We start from the raw sequence: 25,848 nt of genomic DNA, 5'->3' as shown, positions 1-25,848 counted from the left end.
ACCAATAAGGTACAAGAGGCTGGTGCTGTATTATAAATAAGTCACGGCTGCTTCGCGTCGTGCTTACAATGCCCTTCAGCCGTGACTTATTCACAATACAGCACCAGCCTCTTGTATCTTATTGCTTAGCCTTAGATAAACACTTTTGAATTTGTAGTGTGTGTATGAGGACATCATCATCCTCTAATATATGAATATCATGAGGGAGAAGTGTTATCAGTCCCACAAATCAGGTCTTAGTCATCTATCTACTTATTTATATGCTCATTTACAGTACTTAAGTCAATTCAACTCTTATAATTAAGTGTATCAAAATACATTATATACATACATTATTACATTTTTTTAATAGATAACATATGGAATAATTATACATTATTAGGATATTTCCAATTTCCAAATGGTCTATTGTAGGCCTACTTATTTGTATATATTATTATGGACAAATGACTATTGTATTTATTTGTGGTAACCTTTTTACAATTTAATTAATAATTTTTCATTTTAAATATATTATTTAACGTAATACATAAATCAGGTGGCAAACCAATTGATCATAAATATAATTATGATTCCTTCATTGTTGAAGTGAAACCTCCATTTGAAAGGGAAGATTGTTGTAAGGTCATGAACGTGTTAATAAAAAAGGGCGGAGCCCGAGCGAGTGACGCGTGTGCATGAGGATCACGTGATACACTAAGGAGCTGTCACATAAACATTGTCCTGTACACAGCTGTTTGACTATTAACAGCGATCATGCTTATTTTTTATACAGATTGACACATCACGATTAGACTGTATATCAGCATAAATGAGCGTTTTGTGAGAGGAACGCGCGGTTTGTAGGAGAGCAGCGTGATGGAGGAGAGATAGAGATCTGATAGCCACTCCTGCTGTCACCTACACACTGAGTGTACACTAATACTACACGAACACTGGATGGGATGCATTGGCTGTGACCTCTTCATGCATGTAGATTCTCTTTCTAACCAGGATCAGCAAGTTGTCCAGAGAAAGGTAAAACAAAGATGCGTTTGGAGGCCAGTTAGTCCCTTTACCTGAGCAGATGGGTTAGGCTAAACAGTTCATATAGAATGAATGAATTGCTTCTCTTTCTATTTATTTCATTTCAGTGTGCTTTATTGGTATAACAAACACTACATTTGTATTGCTAAAGCGTTTGCAGCATCGTGTGCAATGAGAAATCCGTCAATGTAAAATAAATATAACAAGTACAGGCACATGACACCATATTTTCAAGTATTTTTAATTTGACTGATGATTTTTTTTTAAGAAAAGTGATTTATAAGTCATATAAGTAGAATTACGTGCTATACAAACCCTTATATTTATGACCAGTTGGGGCATTGTCATATGGTATTGTCAATATATCAATGTTTATATTTAATTTAAAAAAATGGTATCAGTGTATTAAATATGACCCGACCTTCTTATATTATATATTTTAGATTATATTATATCCTCTAATATATGAATATCATGAGGAAGAAGTGTTATCGGTCCCAGAAAACAGGTCTTAGTCATCTATCTACTTATTTATATGCTCATTTACAGTACTAATTCAACTCTTATAATTAAGTGTATAAAAATACTTAAATACATTATATACTTATACATTATTAAATTTTTTTAATATGATAACATATGGAACAATTATTCATTTTTAGGATATTTCCAATTTCCAAATGGACTATTGTATTTATTTTTTAAGAAAAGTGATTTAAAAGTCATATAAGTAGAATTACTTGCAGTATAAACCCTTATATTTCTGACCAGTTGGGGCATTGTCATATCGTATTGTAAATATATTTATATTTAAAAAAAAAAAATGGTAACAGTGTATTACATATGACCCGAACTTCTCTCAGGTACCTTCAAGACATGCTGCCAGTGTTATGGTCGAATATGTAAATTCAATATGGCTGACCTAGGAACAAAATTATTCAGATGTTTAAAAAGTAAAAATATCAAGGAAGGACATTGTAAAACTATGTGTTGCAGAAAATAAAAAATGGTTGGAAATATAGTTGGCTGGATATTTAAAATAATCATTTGATTCAACATGACCAAAAGAATCAGATTATGTTGATTCAGATTATGAGTTATGTCCAAGCCTATCATTGAAATGAATATAACATGTGACATTTTAAAAATAATAATATAATAATAATTACCATTTTCTCTGGATATAAACTGTTCTTGTGTAGATTTAAAACTTGCTCAAAGCCATAGTGATGTGTGATTTGTGAGTGAATCATTCTTTTGAAATTCACAAATCATTTTGAATGATTCATCAGCAAATCAATTTTTCTTTGCATGCTATTTGATAGAAATATTCATATCAAGTAATCTAAAACAACAGGAAAGGTCATGGGAATGGTTAAAATGTGTGGGAACAATTTCCTATTATTCAAGTTCACCTTCACACTTAAATTCCACACTCAAACAGATGATTTTACTTGTAATTTGCATTTGGGAAAGTCTGCATTCAACCTTCTCCTGTCCAGCAGCATATATGTGTCATCTTAGTAGGCCAGTGTCTTTAAATCTATTCTATCCAATAAGCTGAGTTTGGTATGATAGAAACCAGATGGACTTAGGCTAATGTTCTTAATCCCCTCTTACATGGCTCTCATGGCCCTGGGACAATGAGGTGAACAGCCCTGTCCCATGGTGTTGTTCTCAGATCAGATGTGCCACCCCACGCCTCGTTTTACTCCAGACTTAGTCTGGTATCAAGTAATCTTGTGAAAAGATCATTGTTTTACACCTTAATTCTCCTCAGGGAGCTGAGATCAGCGTTGCTGGAGCAACAGATCTTCATGTGCTCAGCTCATGTTACGAATAGTAATTTGTGGGAAAAATCACTTGATATCTGTGTCATTCTTGTCTTTCCCCCCCTCCCCCCTATTTGATTCAGTGTGTTTGAGTGGTGGGCTGTGTTAGAAATGTACTCGCCACAGAGGAAGGACTTTGTCTCCCTGACGCTGGGAGAGCAACACAGCCACAGCTACACCAACGGCAAGCACCGGAGACAGTCCTGCTGGAGGGTTAGTGTTTGGCTCTTTTCTTCTTAAAACTCTTGTTTTGCAGGGCATAAATACAGAGCATTATGTATTCTCAGAGCATTCATTAAGTGTGATGTTCAAAGGCTGATGGCTTCTGCTTCTTTCTTTGTTTGTGTAAATGAGTGCCATTTTCCTGTCTACGAGACATCTTGACATCTATTTATTATTCTGAGAGGAAAATTCTGGCACTGTAGTCATTGTGTTCAGTCCTAGCCAGACCGAAGATGTCAAAACTCTTGTTTTTTTTCCCCCTCTCACATTTAATCTACTAATTTTTATATACTTAATTATCGCCAGAAAGCAGAAACACACTCCCTGCTTAGCCGAAAACATAATTATGTAGCTTCGAAAATAACCTTTTAATTTAAAATGTACCTTCACCAAAAATTAAAATACTGTTATGCTATTATTTACTCAGTCATGTCTTTCTTAACGATGTTATTTTTTTTTTTTTTTTCCTTGGGAACCCAAAATGAGGCTTTTTTTTTTTTTTTTTAAAGAAATTAAGACTTAAGCAAGGATGCATTAAACTGATCAAAAGTGACAAAAACAAGCAACATTAAAATAAAAATCTGTTCTTTTGAACTTTCTATACATTAAAAAATACTGAAGAAAAGGTATCATTATTTCCATAAAAACATTAAGCTGCACAACCGTTTTCAGCATTGTTAATAATAAGAAATGTTTCTTTAGCAGCAAATTTTATGGGTTTATGAAGGATCATGTGACATTGAAGACTGGAGTAATATGCTGAAAAATCAGCCTTCCATCACAGGAATAAATTACATTCCAAAATATATTAAAAAAAACAGATATTATATAATATTTCACAATATTAGTGTTTTTGCTGTATTTTTAATCAAATACACTGCCCTCCAAAAGTTTGGAAACAACCTAGAAAAGTGGGCTTTTAGACAATATTGGCATGAATCCTTTTTAATTTGTGATAATTTTGCACTGATAAGGGACAACACAAACTACGGCAACATATTTTATTATATAAACAGTTTATATATATATAAAAAAACTTGAATTTTCTGACCTAAACTGGGTTCTAATTGGTTCTAAACTTAATTGGCAATCAATTGTTGAAGCTATTAAAGGTGCTAAAGAGGATGTTTTGTTTTATACATTTTTGCAATATTACTTGAAACTGTCTTTACTAACTGATAAAAGACTATTTATTAGGTGCACTGAAAGGAATAATATTAATATACATCATCTGTGCACGAGGTAGGGCCTTAAAAACATCAGCCAATCGTTTACGTGATCATCGCGTAAACGATTGGCCCTCTGGCATGTCAATCACTGCCATGACGTTCCTTGTGAGAGACGAGCGCGGCTGCGCGCTCCAGTAACTTTCCACACTCCACAGGTGCCGCATGCAATGTTTTTGTCAGGAGACAGGAGTAACAACTGCAGATTATGAGTTACCTGCGTTGAGTCCGACATAATGAATCCACTAACACGACACAGCGAATGCCGGTGGTAAACACTCGTGTTCCAATAGTCATGCACGAGTTTTGGGAGGCGTTCCCTCGAAATGAGCTGTGAAGGAGGGGGGTTGTTCTTACGCATGCGCTCATTTCAAAAACTCACTAACAGTCTTTGGTTTCTCAGTCGACGAAAAGATCCTCTGTAGCACCTTTAAAGTGTGCTGACCCAAAAATCATTTACAAACCTGGGCCAAGTTTAAACCAGTAACCAGGCATCACAGCTGGTTAAGGGGCATGTCTGACTTTAACATGTATATAATGCCATTATTATGTAATCAAAATGAAAATTATTATTGCTGGTCTTCAATGATAATGTCAAATTACTGTAATGTATTTGCACCAAAAAAATGATAAGGATTTATGCTGATATCGTCCAAAACCACACTTTGCCAGGAGTGTTTCCAAACTTTTGGAGGGCGGTGTATATGCAGCTTTTGTGAGCATAAGAGACTCCTTTCAAAAACATTAATACGTCTAACCGACACAACTTTTGAAAGGCAGTGTATCTAATTTTTGTTTCACAGAAAAAAGAAAATCATGAAGGTTTGAACAAGATGTGGGTAAGGAAATGTAGGAATTTTTGGATGAAATATCCCTTTAATGTATTCCTTTATCTGAGATGCGCTAAATGAATTAGGATAGGAAGGCTATAATTGAGTTGAATAGTTAGGATGATTAAACTATAATGACATCTTTATTGAGAGAAAAGTTCTTTTAGATATGATTTGTGAGCGCAGGATGAATCTTTTTCCTGTAGCTTTGTTTTTGTAGTACTATATTTGGCGGTCATTGCAGTTGCCATTTCAAGCCATCAAATATAAAATTGCTGCACTTCCCTCCGATTGTCCATACATTGTTTTTGCAGAAATGGAAGCAGCTGTCTCGGCTTCAGCGCAGTCTGATTCTTTTCCTGCTAGCCTTTCTCTTCATCTGTGGGATTCTTTCCTATTCCAGTCTGGCGGAGCAGTGGAGAGGTACTTTATACAGCCTCCTTTAATGACATTTCACAGGATATGAAAGGTGAAAACACAACAGGTAGATGATTGGTACAGCCTTGATGCTGGGGTAGACGTTTTATTAAACCTCACACAGTTTGCTATTAATAATTCACATGAGATATTTCTGTCTGTTTATTCTCCAGGGCTCTCTGACAGATCGTTGAAGGAGGACTGGGTTGAAATGGATAACAGAGGTCTCAGGCCCATTCCTCCTGGCCTCATCCCAAAGCTCCCACCAGGAGTTGTCCCTGGGGTCCAGGACGTCCCACCAGAAGTGCTGCCGGAGCTCCAAAGACCAAGCGTTCCAATACTTCCCAAACCTCCAGCTATGGTTTGTAGGATGCTTCTCAGATATTTGAGATATATTGTATGTTATATATTGGTTATTTTATCATTTTTGCTACTCATTTTAAGGGTTTTTACAGCCCCTGCTAAAACAAACAGAAAAACAACTTAAATCTTAAATGTACGTTGTAATTGTAAAATACAGTTGTTTAGAAATTCAAAATAAAAGCTTTTTAAATAAAGAAATATTATTAATAATAACATTATTAAATTGATAAAGTAAATTTAAAAAAAGATACAAAAATTACAATTGTTACTAAATTCAAAATAAAAGCATTAAAAATAAATAAATTATAATATTAATCATTTAAAATACGGAAAAGATTATGATTGTTTTTAAATACAAAATAAAAGCATTATAAATACAAAACTAATACATCTTTTAATATAAATATATTTTAATATTATGTAAATAAAGTACTGAAAAGTGCTGATCTTTTATAAGTATTTATCTTTTAAAAATGCATTTTAACCGTTCATGTACACAACAACAGAAAACGATAACTTTATTTTCTGCGTTTAAACTACAAATTGTGGAAATGGTGACGTCATTTGTTCAGTCTATAGGGGCATATTGGATTTTTTTTACAAAGTGACATCGCCAACTACTGGCCTGGCAGCAGAATACAGCAATATTAATCATTTTTGCGGTTCCATGTGAAATACGTTTTGATAACGTTGTCATCTGTACATAAAAAGACCAAAAGATTTTGTTGTGTAAAGGTACCATAAGATACTAGATTATCCATGCTTGTCTTTTTATGTTGGCCGGTTTGAATCTGCAGAGGAAGCCCCCTAGCAAGCGTGGTCCTCCTGCTCTACAGAAGCGAGGGAATGTGTCAGATTGGCAGGAGAAAGATCCCGTGATCAAGAGGGAAGACGAAGAAGGGAAAGAAGCAAAAACAGTCATTAGGTTTGGACTTTTTACATTCAAGAAATGAAGACATTTTTAAATGAGAGTTTTATTAACGATAATTGGTAGAGGATTAGACATTGACATTTATTTGTTGTTGGCTTAGTATTTAACCTTGCGAGTTAGTAGAGGCATTAAAACTGACACTGTAATTATGGGTTTTATTGCCATTTATTTGTTATTAGTCTCACTCACATGCTTGGAGCTCCTAAGAGCTTCATCTCCTCCACTAAATGAAATATATTTTCACTTTGCTGCTTGTCAGATTCATCTGTCACTGTATTTGGGTACATATTTATGACAAATTCCTTTAAGAAATAGTAAACAGTGTATTAATTTACTCACCGTCATGTCATTCGAAACCTGCATGCTTCTAATTGGAACAGGGTTTTGCAAACACAGACCTGCAATATAATGATCCCCTTGAGAGGAACCCCCTTCATAATATATAAAGGTATATAAATTAAAGGGTTAACAATTAGATTGAATTGAATTGAAACAATTAAAGGGTTTGTTCACCCAAAAATGAAAATTCTGTCATTTATTACTCACCCTCATGTTGTTCCACACCTATAGACCCTCTTTCATCTTCAGAACACAAATTAAGATATTTTTCATGAAATCCGAGAGGTATATGACTCGTCCACAGACAGCAATTTAACCGACAATTTCAAGGTCCAGAAAGCTACTGAAGACATTGTTAAAACAGTTGACGTGACTGCAGTGGTTCAACCTTAATGTGATGAAGCATTGAGAATACTTTTTGTGCACAAAAACAAAATAACGACTTTATTCAACAATAACGACTTTATTCAACATATGAGAATGACACAGAAGAGAAGAGAAGATATTGTTGAATAAAGTCATTATTTTTGTTTTGTTTTTGCATTATTATTCATTTTTTATTCCCTCTTCAGGCCCCCAATTTAAAAACTCCTGAATTTGGAACACGATTTATTAAAAATCTTCACACAGGACTTTTACATACAATGACATTTTAAGGTGTTCTCACACTTGGTAGATATTGTCCAATTGAAACAGACTCTGGTGCGACTGCTCTGTTAATACAGTTCATTTGAATAAGTGTGAACGCTTGCATCCGAACCTTGGTGCGCACCAAACAAGTGGACAGGCACTGTGTGTGTGTTCACATGGGTGAAAAGCAGAGTATGGGACACCATACTTGGCTACACATCACGTCAATTTCACTTGTCACTTAGCGAACCAGGACTAAGGGTGCGTTCACACTTGTAGTTCGGTTCGTTTGGTTCATTTGGTCCGGACCAAAGAAGAAAAAAAAACATTTAGTCCTGGTCCGGTTAGCGTTCAGATTGGCAATTTTATTACCGAACCAAAAGATACCGAACCTTAAGGCATAGGGATACATTCATAACGTGATTGGTCGGATTTTATGACGTATTGCCTATTTTGAGACGGAATTTACCGAACATCCAAAACAATGCTGTGTGCTGAGGTAGGCCTAAATGCGCTCGTTGTGTGTGCGTGGCCTGCATGTGATGGTATTTTGGCCAGCTGGGAACTCGTGAAGAGCTTATAAAATGTGTAAAGTAGTCAAAACACCGGCGGGAATCCATCCGTCACACACACAAATGATCTGCTGCATGGAGGCGCGTGTCTGATACCTGTGTTGGGCAAACTCGCGACTATGACAAGAAAAACCGACATGCGTGAGGATTCTGTCCTTTTTAGGCTCTCGTCTTCCTGTTTTTGGTTTGGTTACATGTCTTTGGTCCGTGTTGCGTTCATATGTCATTCGAACCGCACCAGAGTTCGTTTGGAAGCGGACCGAGACCCATCTTTTCAGCGGTCTCGGTACGCTTGTTTGGTGCGCACCAGGGTTCGGATGGCAGCGTTCACATATGTTCAAATGAACCGCACTAACCGAGCAATCGCACCAGGGTTCGTTTTAATCGAACCAAACATGACAAGTGTGAACGCACCCTAAATGTATCATTTTCTTTTTTGGTCCAAACCAAAAGTACTGAAGAGTACACCTTTATAGTGCTCACAGCTGCTTTACAAAAAAAAAAAAAAAAGATTTAAAAAATGATAACAGACTTTTATTTTTGGGTGACCTATCACTTAAGGCCTTGACACACCACGCTGATGGTCGGTGTCGCCAACATCGGCCATCGTTGAGCGTCGTCTGGCCCAGTTTTTGCGATCTCTTTTTTGTATATCTGCAGTCCTAGTTTCGGTTTCCCTTATTGAATGACAAATATAAACTATTTATTCCAGCTTTCGTCACTGCTAGTTCTTTTACGTGAGTCACGGCCTTTAGAGAGAGCAAAAAATAACATAACAGGAGCAGAAGACTCCTGTGTGCTGATAGTGCCTTAGAGAACAGTGTATTAACAGTTGAGCTGGTAACGCAGCGGTTTTAAAGTGATTTGTGATGAGCTTTCATTTCCTCCAGCTGTGTCCTGTTGTGGGAGTCCACCTCCTGCTCTTCATTATTGCAGTTATAATCGTGTGGGAGGAAATGGTGCTATAACGGGTATTGAATCTCTGGATTGGATGTTAGATAAAATACTGTTACAATTGATTCCAGTGTTGTTTTTGGACTCATAGCTGGCGTGGGGCGATGATCGAGGCAGAGCAGGGGACAGAGCTTCAGTCCACCGCCCATGGAAAAGTAGGAACAGTGGCTAATGCAGAGGGAGCTGCCAGCTTAAAACCAGGTATCAGAATTCATGTAGCACAAACTGTGCCAAAGTTTGGCTTGTGCAAATGGCCAGCTGTCACAGACGTGTGATCTTCTTATTAATGTCTGTGATTTGTTTGTTGTACTCAGTCACAGAGAAGCCCGTGGATCGTGTGGAGGCGGTGCGGGAGGCCTTCAGGCATGCGTGGAAGGGCTACAAGGCTTTTGCATGGGGCCATGATGAACTGAAGCCCATATCTAAGACTCATGGAGAGTGGTTTGGTCTGGGCCTCACTCTCATAGATGCACTAGACACCATGTGGATCCTGGGCCTGAAAGAGGGTGAGTCTTAAAGGTTCCCCAGAACCCTTTTTCACAAGTCTAAGGTGTCCCCTGTATGTGTCTGTGAAGTTTCAGCTCAAAATACCCCATAGATTTTTTTATTATTCAATTTTTTTAACTGCCTATTTTGGGGCATCATTAGAAATGCGCCGATTCTGTGCGTGTCCCCTTTAAATGCTCGCGCTCCCCGCCCCCAAGCTCGCGACTACATTAAACATTTCATAAACAAAGTTCACACAGCTAATATAACCCTCAAATGGATCTTTACAAAGTGTTCGTAGAGTTAAATTTTCAATTCTAGGGCACCTTTAAAGGTGCCCTCGAATGAAAAATTTAATTTATCTTGGCATAGTTGAATAACAAGAGTTCAGTACATGGAAAAGACATACATTGAGTTTCAAACCCCATTGCTTCCTCTTTCTTATGTAAATCTCATTTGTTTAAAAGACTTCCGGAAAACACGCGGATCTCAACATAACACCGACTGTTACGTATGTAAGAAAAAATGAGGACGTTGAAGTTCTCGATGAAGAAGTTTATTGCAGCTTAGCAGTGACAAAGTACACGTAGCACCTTGGGTTCATCGGAGTCGGAATGAACCCAGAACATCCAAATCTCAAAACTTTTATCCTGTTACAGTTCACCACTCTTCATGTAAATGTAGTTTCTCATGTTTTACCAGCTGTGGTCTGTATGTTAATGAAGTTGTGACACCTCATTGTCTGAGATGGTTCTCTGTGTCCCACACCCATACCCATTCTACAATTGATTACCATTTGCTCAGGATTTGATCAACCAAATGGTACATATACAATATACCAGTTGACTTTCTTCTTCTCTATGATAATTAAGCCATTTTGGGGATGAGCTTATTCTAAAATATACTTTGGAGTGGAATCTGGGTCGAGGCAGACTACAATTTCTTACACGTAACAGTCGGGATCATTAATATGTATGACCCCAATATTTGCATATATGCCAGCCCATGTTCAAGCATTAGACAAGGAAAGGCAGTATTAACGTCTGGATCTGTGCACAGACAAGGTAAGCAAGCAAGAACAACAGTGAAAAATGGCAGATGGAGCAATAATAACTGACATGATCCATGATAACATGATATTTTTAGTGATATTTGTAAACTGTCTTTCTAAATGTTTCGTTAGCATGTTGCTAATGTACTGGTAAATGAGGTTAAACTTACCATCGTTTATTACTGTATTCACGGAGACAAGAGAGCCGTCGCTATTTTCATTTTTAAACACTTGCAGTCTGTATAATTCATAAACACAACTTCATTCTTTATAAATCTCTCCAACAGTGTGTAATGTTAGCTTTAGCCACAGAGCATAGCCTCAAACTCATAGATATTCAAATGTGAACATCAAAATAAATACTTTACTCGCATGATTCGATGTATGCACACAGCATGCATGACGAACATCTTGTAAAGATCCATTTGAGGGTTATATTAGCTGTGTGAACTTTGTAAATGCGCTGTAATATAGTCGAGAGCTCGTGAGGCAGGGGGCACGCGATTTAAAGGGGCGGCGACTGAAAAAATCAGTGTATAGTTAATGATGCCCCAAAATAGGCAGTTAAAAAAATTAATTTAAAAAAATCTATGGGGTATTTTGAGCTTAAACTTCACAGACACATTCAGGAGACACCTTAGACTTATATTACATCTTGTGAAAAAGCATTCTTGGGCACCTTTAAAACCGCAGCTTCTGTTTCATGACCACTGTTAAATCTATTCCTTGTTTCTTTTTCTACTGTCAACCTGAGGGTGTTTCTTCAAGTACAGGCACTTTTATTTCTCAGGAGTTGTATTTTAGGATCAGTTTTTCCATGTTGTTATATGAAGGTCACATTGCAACTTAGTGTAGGTTAAAGTGTCTTTTTGCTGCAATTCGGATGACTATAATGTATACATAGATTTGACTATTTTACCCTTGTTGCAGACTTGCAATCTTAAAATAAAATTAAATGATTAATTATTTCCTTTTTAAACAAGGATAATATAAAGAACATATTTTTTGTGTGAATTTTCACACAATCATAATTTTTCACATAATTATTCACATTTTTTTTTGGTTTTTTTTTTTTTAGAAAAGTGTATTTTGTGTTTAAAAAAGTTACAAAAGTTTTACAAGTCAATTTTTACAAAAGTTTTACAAGTTCATTTTTGAGATAAAATGAGTTGTAATGAAAAATTGAGGTCAGTATCACATTTGAACCTGAATAATTTTACTTTTGCAGTCCTCAATGATAATAATAAATGTTTCTTGAGCAGTAAAGAGTGATTTCTAAAGGATCATGTGACAGTGAAGACTGGAGTAATGATGCTGAAAATTCAGCTTTGCATCACAGGAATAAATTACATTTGTAAGTATTTTTGATCAGATAAATGCAGCCTTGGTGGGCATAAGGGACTTTTATTTCGTTAAAACATCAGTCTGACCCAAAACCTTTGAACAGTTGTGCATATCCACAGTTGGTTATTGCTAGCATACAAATTAAATAAACTAGTGAGTGTGTCAGAAGTGTTTTTAACAAGAGTATTTTCTGAGTCCACGGGGCTTAAAGTGTCCATATTTGAAGAAAAACCCATGAATAAAAAATATATTGAGTGAAAAAGACTATATAAATATGAATATATAAAAAATAGTACTCTCCCTCTCCATCTCTTTATTAGAGTTTGCAGAGGCCAGGAAGTGGGTAGAGACAGAATTATCTTTTTCCAAGAATGTGGATGTGAATCTTTTTGAGAGTACCATCCGTATTTTGGGGGGTCTCTTGAGCACATACCACTTGTCCGGGGACACACTTTTCCTGGATAAAGCTGTAAGTACTTATTTAATTTAGTATAATCTTCATTATCCTTCATTTTTGCCCTAGTAAAGGACATAGTATAACTTTAAAGGTTTATAGCTTTTGGCTTACACAGTTGAGACAACTAGACCCTTGATAAACTCAACATATGTTGTGTCTCTGTTTTTGTAGAAAGACATTGGCTTTAGATTAATGCCTGCCTTCAAGACGCCATCTAAAATCCCCTACTCTGATGTGAACATTGGTAAAGGAACTGCTCACCCTCCACGCTGGACCACAGACAGCACAGTCGCAGAGGTGACCAGCATTCAGCTGGAGTTCAGAGAGCTCAGCCGACTCACGCAGGACCCGCAGTACCAGGTACATTATTTTATTTAATTTCATTTAATTACATTTCATTTCATTTCTCGTATTTATGTCTTCCTCTGTTCTCAGAATGCAGTGGAGGAGGTGACCAGACAGGTCCACAGACTGGAGGGAAAGCGTGATGGTCTGGTGCCCATGTTCATCAACACAAACAGTGGGAAATTCACACGGCGAGGGGCCTTTACGCTGGGGGCCCGTGCAGACAGCTACTACGAGTACCTGCTCAAACAGTGGCTACAGGGTGGCAAGAAAGAGACTGAGTGAGTTACACTAACAGCAGATACAAATGCAGCTTTGGCTGACGGTTCATAAATTTAGTGCTTAGACCGGATGTCAATAGCCCACTGGTGCTTTTAGCTAATGGGTTCCAGAGAATTGGCCATGCTCACTGAGCCTAATGTACTGAAGTTAAGGTTCCGGTCACAGATGGGGTGGTATGATTGATTCACATTGTCGGTTATTGATAGAATGAATTGCACCAGGAAAGAATGAAAAATATCTGAGCATGTTTTAATTGTTACATAACGACATGCTACTTAGCCTAGACAGTGATGAAAGCCCAGGGCATTTGTGTTGCACACTTGTGATTCGGTGCATTCAGTATAAGCTTATTTTATTATGATGTCAGTCACTCCGTGATGTAATTGGTTTCAAGAGGTCTTAAATTATACAAGTGCAGATGCTCAAGTTTAGTACTCAAGTGTTTAAAAACCTTGTGCTATGAAGTAGGGAAAAAAACAGCGGTGATAATCCACTGGTTTAAGGTGAAGTGTGTAATTTGTGTGCCACTAGTATCACCAAAAATAAGTCACAGAAATAAAGCCTTCCTGAAATAGGCTTCCTGAACACTGTCCCTGGCAGCTATTGGATGGTCAAATAGATAGTCCCACCCCAAACTCATACGATTGGTGCAGAGTTGAGACAGTGTTGCTCAATGTATTTTAACATAAAAAAATAGTATATTGGTATAATAATGCAAAAAAAAATTTTTTTGACGGACAGAACGAGCAGAGCTCCTCCCTCGTGCGCGCGAGCTCTCTTCTTCTTCAAAGTAAGCACAGTCTCTGCACTCTCTCTACCTCACACATAATAATCTAAATCAACTGACACAATGTTAAAAGTTCATAAGACCGAATCCATGTTTCACGAGGCGCATTCAGAGAATGTTTTTCCTGAATAACCGCTGGGTGTGAATAGTGCTCAAAAGAACGTCACCTCATCTTCTCTGACAGGCGCCCTGCACGTGCAGCTGACATAAACCACACCTATCCTATCCCTAATCCTATCCAGTGGTGAAGTGTTTTCTGTGTTGACAAATCTTTTGCGATGTCCTAATAACAGTCGCGATTCGCACGCAACGTGGCAACGTCCGCTAATGTCCGATTCGCGACCTAATGACTCATTTGAACAGATTCATTTTAATGAATCATGACAACAACTGATCTGTCCACACGGTCTATAATGAATCATTTACTCGAACAACTCTGAAATGAGAACACAAGTGTGCTTACCCCATTTAGCAAGAGTGGTTAGTAAAATTAGCCTTAATAATCCACAATATTTTCAGGTTATTTAAATGACAATGTGTAGTAAATTATGCCTACCTACAAAATCAGTTAGTTTAGACTGGAGTTAGGTGAAACCAGAACAAAGCAAGTTGTTGTCAGCTAGGTGCATCAATTGTATATGGTAGAAAATTATATTATTTGTTAATATAACTTCTAAATGTTACTTTTTAACATTTTTTAGGTTTAGCAAAAAAGCATCAATTTTTTTATTTTTTTTATTTTTTATTTTTTTTGCAAAGAGGGCAAGAAAGAATTACAGTGAGAGTGACGGGTACTTTACTGTCAGTATCGGGCTCGTAGATCACGTGGGTAGGGCACTTTTTACTGTTTGTGTGGATGACCATGTCTGTCACCACCGAAGACCATTTTTGACCCAGGAAAAACCCTGCATTGATTCATTTGAATTGAAATATTTAATACTTATACTTAATACTTTAGATTAATTAATCATATATATATATCACAATTGAATATTGGATATTTAACTGTGCATGCTCATTTCCTTTATTTTTATATTCAACTTTTTTCCTGCTATTAATGGAATTTTCCATCATTTATGAAACAAAGCTTCTCTGCCATTGACAGAATTTTACGGCTTTCCATGTTTTCACTGTTATATGGTAGGGGGCACTATTGGGGCACTATTAGACATCTTCTGAAAGAGTACAGAATCCCCTGATCAAAACACAGGCAAAGAAGCAGAAACACGAGGTAGCATATGCAAGCAGATGCATATGTAAAATCATCAACATTAAACGGCATATAAATCATAACTGCCTAACGTTATTGAATGAATTGTCAACTCAGGAAAAGGTACAGGACTGTGAAGCTTTGGGGGTGTTGATGGATGTGATCTACTTCATCTATGTTTTGATCATCGTTCTGAATCCGATCCAGATGTAGCCTTTGACAAAAACGTGATTTCTCAAAAAAAAAAAAACTTGCCCACATTCAAAGCGTTGATTTAAAAAAAAAAAAAAAGAAAAAGAATGAGTTAAGCTCATCTTTCTTCTGATGTACTACATGTTCAGACATTCATAACTAATTATATATTTGTGTATTATACTGATCAGTGTCAGTTGATATTAGAAATATTTTGGAAAATATTAAATATTAGTGCCTGCTCATTTTCTCTATTTTCACATTTAGATTACCCTACTGTCAATTAATGCTGATGATTATATTTTTTAGTGTTTTATTTCATTTATTTAGACAAAATAGTATTGAATTGTAATATCATTCGTTTGTCAGTTATCAACCATAACATGAAAATAATTATTGGCTCCATAAATGGAGTGGCTTTTTTGAGGAGAGGTGTGCTACTACTTTTCTAACTAGTTGAACTTAAACATTTTGTCTGACAGTGGTGAGAAAGCCACCACAACACCACAGCATCATGATGACAACTGTCATAGGCACGTTTCGCACATGTCCACCACCATTAGGGACAGTGCCAAGGTGTCATTGCTCCTAGAAAAATGTGACATCAGCCATTTTCTGCAGTTGACAGGATGTTATTCTGTCTTCCTATTCTCTATGTTGGTGCGATTCAGACTCTGTTGAGCTTGACAGGTCATTGTCATGCACGTCAGTGGTTCTGCTCACACCTGAGTCTCGTTAGACTCCCGCTGTCTTGACATCACGCACACTTGCTCCTCGCTGATAGTATTTTTTCATAGGGTTTGGTTTTGAATAATTCAATAAAAAGGTGTTCACTGGGGTTCGGTAGATATTGACTGTTAATGAGTTGATAAATGTCTGGTCTGGAATATCAAATCCACCCAAGACCAGGTTGGTGATGGATATGCTAGTCAAAGACGGGGAAGGTGGTCCATTTAAATGACCTCTGAATCCTATCTGTTATCTTGCTAAGACCTTGATGGTGTTGGATCGCAGCCCTCACTATCTATGTTTGATTTTATACATCACAGAGACACTTATGAGGATCAACTGAGGTCTGGGACGCTCTCAAAGTACATTTAAGTTGCAATAGCTTATTTTTGTCTCTAGAGGGCGAACTCAGTCGCAGAGTGTGATGTATGTATATCGTTCCAGGCTGCTGGAGGACTATCTTCAGTCTATAGAAGGTGTCAAAAAGAATCTCTTAAGACAGACTTCTACTAGTAAACTGACCTTCGTTGGGGAGCTGTCCAATGGCCGCCTCAATCCCAAGATGGTGAGAAAGTCATAACTTCATTTCAGCCGCCAAGTGTCATTCTTAAAGGGATAGTTCACCTAAAAATGAAAATTCTTATTTACTCATCCTTATGTTTTTCCAAAGATGTATGCTTTTATTTTTTGTCTGTGAAACAAATGAAAATGGCAAAAAATCCTATTTTAATGTTCCACAGAAGAAAAAAAAACAACAACAACACGAGGGTGAGTATAAAATGAAAGAGTTTTCATTCTTTATTCCTTTGAGCATCCTTATGTGTTTGCTTTGCAAGTATATTTAATCTTTACCGTACAGCATCTGTTCCTATAATCTCCAGGCTTAAATCTAGTGGTTTTATTGAAATTGGCTTCCTCACGAGGATGGAAATAAACCAGCATAATGGTAATTTGAGACCTTTGTGATGCATACAAAACCTTTTTAACCCTGTAATCCTGACATATGAAATAATAGTCAGTAAAATGCAATTTTTTTTAAATGGAACAGTTTATTGAACCTTTAGACAAAATCTAGACAAAAGAAAGTTTGCATATGTTCTTTGTTGAGTATCATATGTTATAAATAATCATTATGGCTCATATAGTATGATATACTGTAGAAGAATATGGAGCTCATGCTCGGAGAAAAAAAAAGAAAAAACAGTTGATGGTCCCCATTGACTTCCATAATATGGAAAAAAAACCTGGTTACCTACATTCTTCAAAATGTCATCTTTTGTGTTCAGCAGAAGAAAGAAATTCATACAGGTTAAGAACAACTTGAGGGTGAGTAATTGATGACAGAATTTTCATTTTTGGGTGAACTATCCCTTTAAATGCTTAGTCTATAATCAAAACTGTGTAGCTTTTTATTGTGGAGGCGAAACATAGAAGACAGTCAATCAGAAGGCATGTAGAAAGGTTTTGATAATGTAGAGGCCTTAAAATGTTGTGTATCAAACATGATATAGCATGCTTTATAGGGTTAATCTCTTTCTCCATAACAACACTCTCTCTCTGTCATCCAGGATCATTTGGTGTGTTTTCTTCCTGGCACGCTGGCTCTCGGTGCTCACAACGGCCTGCCCGCTGATCACATGGACCTGGCTCTGCAGTTGATGGAGACGTGCCATCAGATGTATGCACAGATGGAGACGGGCCTGAGCCCAGAGATCGCTCACTTTAATCTGCAGAACCACAACGGACGAGACATCGATGTGAAGGTTCATTAACCTGTACAGTCACCACTCATTTTTGACAATAAACTCCCTGGGTGGTTGGAGACGAGGCCTGCTGATGCAGGTTTTGGAACCAAACCATAATACCTTTTCTCTCCTTTGTCTAGAAATAAAATGATAATAGACCCCCAAATAGTGCAGAGGCTGTGTTAGGTTCAGATTGTCTAATCAAGGCCTTCATGTTTATCTTTTCTAGAACAAATCTATTTCTGCGCTCAGCACTGATGAGGATGACCTTTATAATAGTTGGTGCCCTTTTACATTAACAGATTTTATTTTTTCTCAATATGTGTGTGCAGCCTGCAGACAGACACAACTTGCTGAGACCCGAGACTGTTGAGAGTCTGTTCTACATGTATAGATTCACCAAGGACAGCAAATACAGGGACTGGGGCTGGGACATACTGCAAAGTTTCAACAAGCACACCAGAGTGAGTGAGAACTGCAACATTTTTCTGGTTTACATGACAAGAGGTGCGAACACCCTTGTAATTCGCTTCAACCTTTTCTAACTTTATGAATGATTATTTTTAGTTTAAGTGGTGTGTGTAAAGGAACTGGAAGCAAGCAGAGTATGGGTGTTTCTAAACTAGCATGTAGTGCCATCTGCTGTTAAAGGAATACTTCACCCAAAAATGAAATTTTGATGTTTATCTGCTTACCCCCAGGGCATTCAAGATGTAGGTGACTTTGTTTCTTCAGTAGAACACAAATGATGATTTTTAACTCCAAACGTTCCCGTCTGTCAGCCCTATAATGCATGTCAATGGGAATTCCATCTATAAGAGTCAAAAAAACATGCACAGACAAATCCAAATTAAACCCTGCAGCTGACGACACATTGATGCCCTAAGACACGAAACAATTTATATAATTTTTTAACTCTAATACACCACTATGTCCAACTGCCCTGCGCATCCGGTTAGTGAGGTCTGAACGCGCTCTGACAACGGAAGTGATCTCTCACACTCATTGAAGCAAAGCGCGAGACATCACTTCCGTCATCAGAACACGTTTTCTGACCTCACTAACCACTAAAAACTAAGCTCAGAATTGATTCGAGAGAGAATCGCGGTACATTGGAAAATATTAGAATCGCTGCAGATTCTTTGTATCATGAATCAAGAATCGACGAATGAATATATATATATATATATATATATATATATATATATATATATATATATATATATATATATATATATATATATATATATATATATATATATATAATTTCATTCATTAATAAAGTTTATTCACTATAAATGGTAATAAAATATGACAAGATTACAGAGTTAAACTGTGTCAGAAAAAATTAATGTTAATTATGTCAGATAACACTTAAGCAAAACATGGTCAGGTCAAAGTGTCTGAATAATTTTTGGTCCCAAATTTTTATAAATTTTACTGGTAGTCCACTGTATGAAGAATTTTTGGGTATAATATGTCACAGTTTATTTTTCTATCGTCACTTACATAAATTAACTATAGTGTCCTGCACCCACTAGTAAAATTATATCAAAAATATCAAAAACGTCTGAATAATTTTTGGTTTGACTGTGTGTTGTGTGTGTGTGTGTGTGTGTGTGTGTGTGTGTGTGTGTGTGTGTGTGTGTGTGTGTGTGTGTGTGTGTGTGTGTTGTGTGTGTGTGTGTGTGTGTGTGTGTGTGTGTGTGTGTGTGTGTGTGTGTGTGTGTGTGTGTGTGTGTGTGTGTGTGTGTGTGTGTGTGTGTGTGTATACATGTACAAAGTCAAACCAAAAATTATCCAGATGTTTTTGATATTTTATTACATATATATACACTACCACTCAAAAGTTTGGGATCGGTAAGATTTTTAATGTTTTTAAAAAGTTTTGTCTGCTCACCAAGGGTGCATTTACTTAATTAAAAATACAGTAAAAACAGTAATATTGTGAAATAATATTATTACAATTTAAAATGACTGTTTTCTATTTGAAAATATTTTAAAATGTAATTTATTCTTGTGTTGGCAAAGCTGAATTTTCAGCATCATTACTCCAGTCTTCAGTGTCACATGATCCTTCAGAAATCATTCTAATATGTCAATTTGCTGCTCAAGAAACATTTATTGTTTACAATTGTACAAAATATTTGTGTACAATATTTTTTTTTCAGGATTATTTGATGAATAGAAAGTTCAAAAGAACAGTGTTTATCTGAAATCTAATCTTTTGTAACATTATAAATGTCTTTACTGTCACTTTTGATTGATTTAATGCATCCTTGCTGAATAAAAGTATTCATTTCTTTAATTTCTTTTCAAAAAAATACAAATAAAAATTCTTACTGACCCCAAACTTTTGAACGGTAGTGTGTGTGTGTGTGTGTATATATATATATAATATATATATATATATATATATATATTATTATCTTTTATTATTATTATTATTATTATTATTAATTTATCATTTCTATTAATTTTTATATTTCTATTTAGCTGTATTTTTATTTCAGTTTTAGATGTAGTAATTTTAGTACTTAAACACATTGATTTTGAGTTTTTTAATTCTTGATACTTAAGCCAATATTAGATTTGTTATTTATCAGTCCATATTACAGAAAATCCACGATTGTACTATATATTTCTCTTTTTACATTCAAATGACTTTTGTCGTCATCTAATGTTCACTTAACATTAATCTCTAAAAGGACTGACAGTTTAATAACACTCCTTTTGAGCAAATCTCATAATGATTTTTTTCTTAAAATCCATTTTTTCCCCTGGTACATTATAATGTTTTATCCCTAAATTCAATTGTAACTTGTTTTAAGACAAAATTGTATAGAATTGGAATCTTTCATTTATCAGTCTCAGCTGGAAGCATTTCTCTGCCCATTGAACAGTGTGCTAGCTGTGCCAATAATAAATAAACAAACTTGACTTCTTTACTCAATTTCTGTCCCAGGTCCCCAGTGGGGGCTACACCTCCATAGGTAACGTCCGTGACCCATTGAACCCCGCACCCAGAGATAAGATGGAGAGCTTCTTCCTGGGCGAGACGCTGAAGTATCTCTTCCTCTTGTTCTCTGACGACAACGAGCTGCTCAGTCTGGATAAGTACGTGTTCAACACTGAGGCCCATCCGCTGCCCATATGGCCCTCAGCCTCATGAGGGGGGAAGAAGCCAGAATCATGCCAGTCCTCTCTTGCAGTGATGTTTGGGTTTCAACAAAAAATGATGCAGGTTTCCACAGGAAGAACCCCTCAGAGCTGCTCTGCAGGAATGTTTCTGCTCTAAACTGAGGTGGCAGGTTATGCATCGACCTTTAACTGTGCACTTGAGCTTTATTCAAATGCGGTGAGAATCTTTATTCACCCAGAAGAACAGGTTTGGTGGAAGTGTTACTCATTATTTGTGGTGAAACATCTCAAATATTGGTTCCTCTTTTTACTCTATATTTAACAAGACTTCACTTGCATTTGAGCTCATGGGACAACTGCAAAGTGTTGGACGAGCTCATGCAGCTGCCACAATTTTTAGATGTCTCATCTTCCATATTTGGGACAGAAACATTAGTGTCAGCTCCGTAAATCACAAGGCAGACTGCTGAAATCACACACTGTGAAAAATGCCAAGCACTTTGTAAAATGAAGACTTCTTTTTTTTGTTAACGTTGTTATTTCTACACATATAGATGGATGTTCTCGATGTGAGTGCCTCACCTTTATTTTTGCAGGCTGTTACAGAAGGAAACTGCGTGTCAATTTCTAAATGTCTCCCTTTTGTGAGAGTCAGGATGCATTAGGGAACATATTGGGTACTTTACAGATCATCTTGAGATTTATTTGGTAGCCCTCTGGGATTGTGTAGTTTTCTGTTATTTATGTTGACTTTAGTGAGCGTACTTCAGCGAACGCTAATGATTTGATGTAGCGGATGCCGCCCGAAGCCCTGCTTGTGTTACTACGCTGTAGATTTACGTTATTATCTACAAATTTTGGAAGCTGTTGCACAGCACTGGATGCTGTGATGCTACGTTTAGCTGATCAAACGTGTATATATGTTCATTTATTATTTAATTCTAATTTCACAGCACAACTAATTGAAAACATTGCTTGAAGGATAAACTATTTCTCATCGACAGTCAAGATCACTTCTGATATTAAAGCTACAAAATTTCCCTTGTCATATTAGAGTGCAGGCATACTCTATATCAGCCCACTGCCATCTGTTTTTAATATGTTAGATGATTGTAGACAGGTTTGAAACGATTCAATGAATCACTCACCCAACAATGAAATGAAAACGTCGTCATATATACACCCTCACGTCGTTCCAAACGCGAATTACATTCTTTCTTCCTGGTCAATTCTGAATTCATTTCTCCTTTTTTGTTCCAAGAAAGAAGGTCGTACAGGTTTGGAACGACATGAGGGTGAGTAAATGATCACAGAAGTTTGATTTTTAGGTGAACTGTCTTATGATAAATCCTTAATTTAGGTCCTTTATTTGGTTTGATATTTATGGAAGCTTGTTTCCATTACTGGACAAAAAAAATAAATAGGTCATTTTTATCTCATAATTCTGACTTTTTTTTTTTTCTTGCAATTGCAAATTTATATGTCTCAATTCTGACTTTTTTTCTCGCAAATGATAATGTGTATTTAGCAATTCTGACTTTTTCTCGCAATTGCTCATTTATATCTTGCAATTCTGACTTTTTTTCCTCGCAGATGCAAATTTATATCTCACAATTCTGACTTTTTTTTCTCACAAATGGTAATCTATATCTCGCAATTCTTTTTTTTTTTACTTGCAAACGCAAATTTTTATCTCACATTCTGACTTTTATTCTCGCAATTGCAATTTTTTTATCTCGCAATTCTGACTTTTTTCTTGCAATTGTAAATTCTTGCAATTCTGACTTTTTTTTTCTCGCAATTGCAATTTTTTTTCTCACAATTCTGACTTTTTTTTTTCTTTTAATTCCAAAAATTAAATCTTGCAATTCTGACTTTTTTTTTCTTTTAATTCCCAAATTTATATCTTGCAATTCTGACTTTTTTTCCCTCACAAATGGTAATGTATATCTCGCAATTCTGACTTTTTTCTTGAAATTTGTAATCTGTATCTCGCAATTCTTTTTTTTTTTTTTTTTTTTTTTACTCACAAACGCAATTTTTTTTTTTATCTCACATTCTGACTTTTATTCTCGCAATTGTAATTTTTTTATCTCGCAATTCTGACTTTTTTCTTGAAATTTGTAATCTGTATCTCGCAATTCTTTTTTTTTTTTTTTTTTTTTTTTTTTTTTTACTCGCAAACGCAATTTTTTTTTTTTTTTATCTCACATTCTGACTTTTATTCTCGCAATTGCAATTTTTATCTCGCAATTCTGACTTTTTTCTTGCAATTGTAAATTCTCGCAATTCGGACTTTTTTTTCTTTTAATTCCAAAATTAAATCTTGCAATTCTGACTTTTTTTTTTCTTTTAATTCCAAATTTATATCTTGTAATTCTGACTTTTTTTTTCTCACAAATGGTAATGTATATCTCGCAATTCTGACTTTTTTCTTGAAATTTGTAATCTGTATCTCGCAATTCTTTTTTTTTTTTTTTTTTTTACTCGCAAACGCAATTTTTTTTTTTATCTCACATTCTGACTTTTATTCTCGCAATTGCAATTTTTATCTCGCAATTCTGACTTTTTTCTTGCAATTGTAAATTCTCGCAATTCGGACTTTTTTTTTCTTTTAATTCCAAAATTAAATCTTGCAATTCTGACTTTTTTTTTTTCTTTTAATTCCAAATTTATATCTTGTAATTCTGACTTTTTTTTTCTCACAAATGGTAATGTATATCTCGCAATTCTGACTTTTTTCTTGAAATTTGTAATCTGTATCTCGCAATTCTTTTTTTTTTTTTTTTTTTTACTCGCAAACGCAATTTTTTTTTTTTTATCTCGCAATTGCAATTTTTTTTATCCCGCAATTGCAATTTTTAATTCAATTGTAAATTCTCGCAATTCTGACTTTTTTTCTTTTAATTCCAAATTTATATCTTGCAATTTTGACTTTTTCTCGCAATTGTAAATTATCTCTCAATTCTCTTTTTCTCGCAATTGTAAATTTTTATCTCGCAATTCTGACTTTTTTTTCCTCACAATTGCAAATTTATACAGTATTTCGCAATTCTGACTTTTTTTCTTGGAACTGGACTTTAAAACTCAGTTTCAAGTTTATATCACAATTCTGAGAAAAACAATCCAAATTGAGGGATATAAACTCGGATTTGCAAGAAAATGTTTTTTTTTTTTTTTTCAGAATTGGATAGTTTACTCGCAAACTCGCAATTGTGAGTTTCTATCTTGGAATTCGTACTTATTTTTCTCACAATTGCGACTTCATTTCTCTTGTGCTGTCGAGTGTTTGTTTCTCTTATCATCTCATGTGTCTTTGCTCAAACAGCAGTTATCCAATCAAAACAATCAGGCCTTCAGAAGCTGTCAAATAATCCTTCATCTGAAACAATCCATTTTCAGGATGATTGGCATTTGCATTACAATATGTCTGTTCTGTGTCACATTCTTCTTGCTGCTTCTAGTGATATAACATAAAAATCTGCATCGCTTGTGCCTTTCGATTTATAGAATACAGAGTGAACGCATGATAATGAGAGATTTCTCCCTGATTGCTTCTCCCGTCTCTTTGCTGCAATCAGCGGTTTGTGATTACCGTTTGTGCTCGCCAGCGAATGTTAAATGAAGGAGCCCGGAGTGGACACAGATCTGATGAGGGTTTCTGAAGGTCAGGTTGTGTTAGCTGTATTAATATCCAGCGCAGCTGAGCTGTATTTCATAATGGTGAAGTTGCGAATGATATGTATGTTGTAAGATACAAGAAGGTCTCTGGGATGTTTGTAAAGTGAAAAATGAAATGGGGGGGGGGGGAAGTAGACTATAAGTAAATTATTAATAGCCATTGTCATTAGCTTTTTTTTGTTGTTCATTTGTTTGAATTATTTGAATTATTATTATTATTTTGGATTGCATTTTTTTTATGTAGCGAAATTAAAAGTCACCGATTTATCACATGCAATTGCAAAGTGCCACCTTTGAGACTTAATATTATAGAATGTATATTTCTACAATTTCCTAACAAAAAGGAACTCTACCTAGTCTAGTGTGATTATGCAATCTGTTCATGTTATTAATTATATGCATACATTTTCATGCTAATTAAATTATGCTTATTACATATTCATACTGTATGTTAGAATTAAAATCTATGAAAAAAAAAAAATGCTATCCTGCAAAATGAATTCTCTGGAAGTGGATATTAAATTAATATCGTAAAAGTTGTTCTTGTAAATACTGTTTGAAAAACTTGCTTTGCTACATAACAAAAATAATGTTCTTAATCCATTTTGTCTCATTTTCCAGTGAAAATATTTAAACATCCTTAACTCAAGATAAATGTACTTGATGAGCAAACGATAAGACATTCATTTCTTGAGTTAAGTTTATTTTTCTTACCTATTAAATCTAACCAAACTTAGTGAAGTTTATTCTCAAAAATTGTTCATTCAAAATATATTCTTGTAAAATAAGTCAACATATTTTGTAATTTTGCTTCTCAAGTAAGTTTTTGTTTTAAGGATGTTTAGATATTTTTGTTTTACCTGAAAATAAGATAAAAAAAATACTGTTTAAAAATGTCATCTTGGATTTAGAACCGCATTTGTTGTTGGTTTTGTTGTTGATGTTGTTTTGCACAACAGTTACAGTATAACATTTTTGTGTACAGTCTTGTAAATATTCCTACATTTAAAAACATACTGTAACAAAAACATTAACAAAATAAAACCATCCAGCAGA

The 25,848-nt window shown here is 35.5% G+C and overlaps 1 protein-coding gene across 1 annotated transcript; it reads left to right on the top strand.

Moving 5' to 3' along the window:
* Nucleotides 1-673: 673 nt before the first annotated feature.
* Nucleotides 674-22,535, top strand: man1b1a (mannosidase, alpha, class 1B, member 1a). The gene is made up of 14 exons (XM_048166894.1): nt 674-1,017; nt 2,942-3,071; nt 5,451-5,559; nt 5,727-5,914; nt 6,714-6,841; nt 9,434-9,543; nt 9,657-9,848; nt 12,544-12,692; nt 12,852-13,040; nt 13,116-13,306; nt 16,670-16,790; nt 17,794-17,988; nt 18,303-18,434; nt 20,936-22,535. The coding sequence occupies exons 2-14, from the start codon at nt 2,970-2,972 to the stop codon at nt 21,140-21,142; spliced, it is 2,013 nt and encodes a 670-aa protein (XP_048022851.1). The 5' UTR covers nt 674-1,017; nt 2,942-2,969; the 3' UTR covers nt 21,143-22,535.
* Nucleotides 22,536-25,848: the final 3,313 nt, after the last annotated feature.

This window comes from Megalobrama amblycephala, linkage group LG18 (assembly GCF_018812025.1).
Source record: "Megalobrama amblycephala isolate DHTTF-2021 linkage group LG18, ASM1881202v1, whole genome shotgun sequence".
Lineage (NCBI taxonomy): Eukaryota > Metazoa > Chordata > Actinopteri > Cypriniformes > Xenocyprididae > Megalobrama > Megalobrama amblycephala.
Note: the sequence above shows the minus strand (reverse complement) of the source record. Positions and strands in the feature narration are given on the sequence as shown.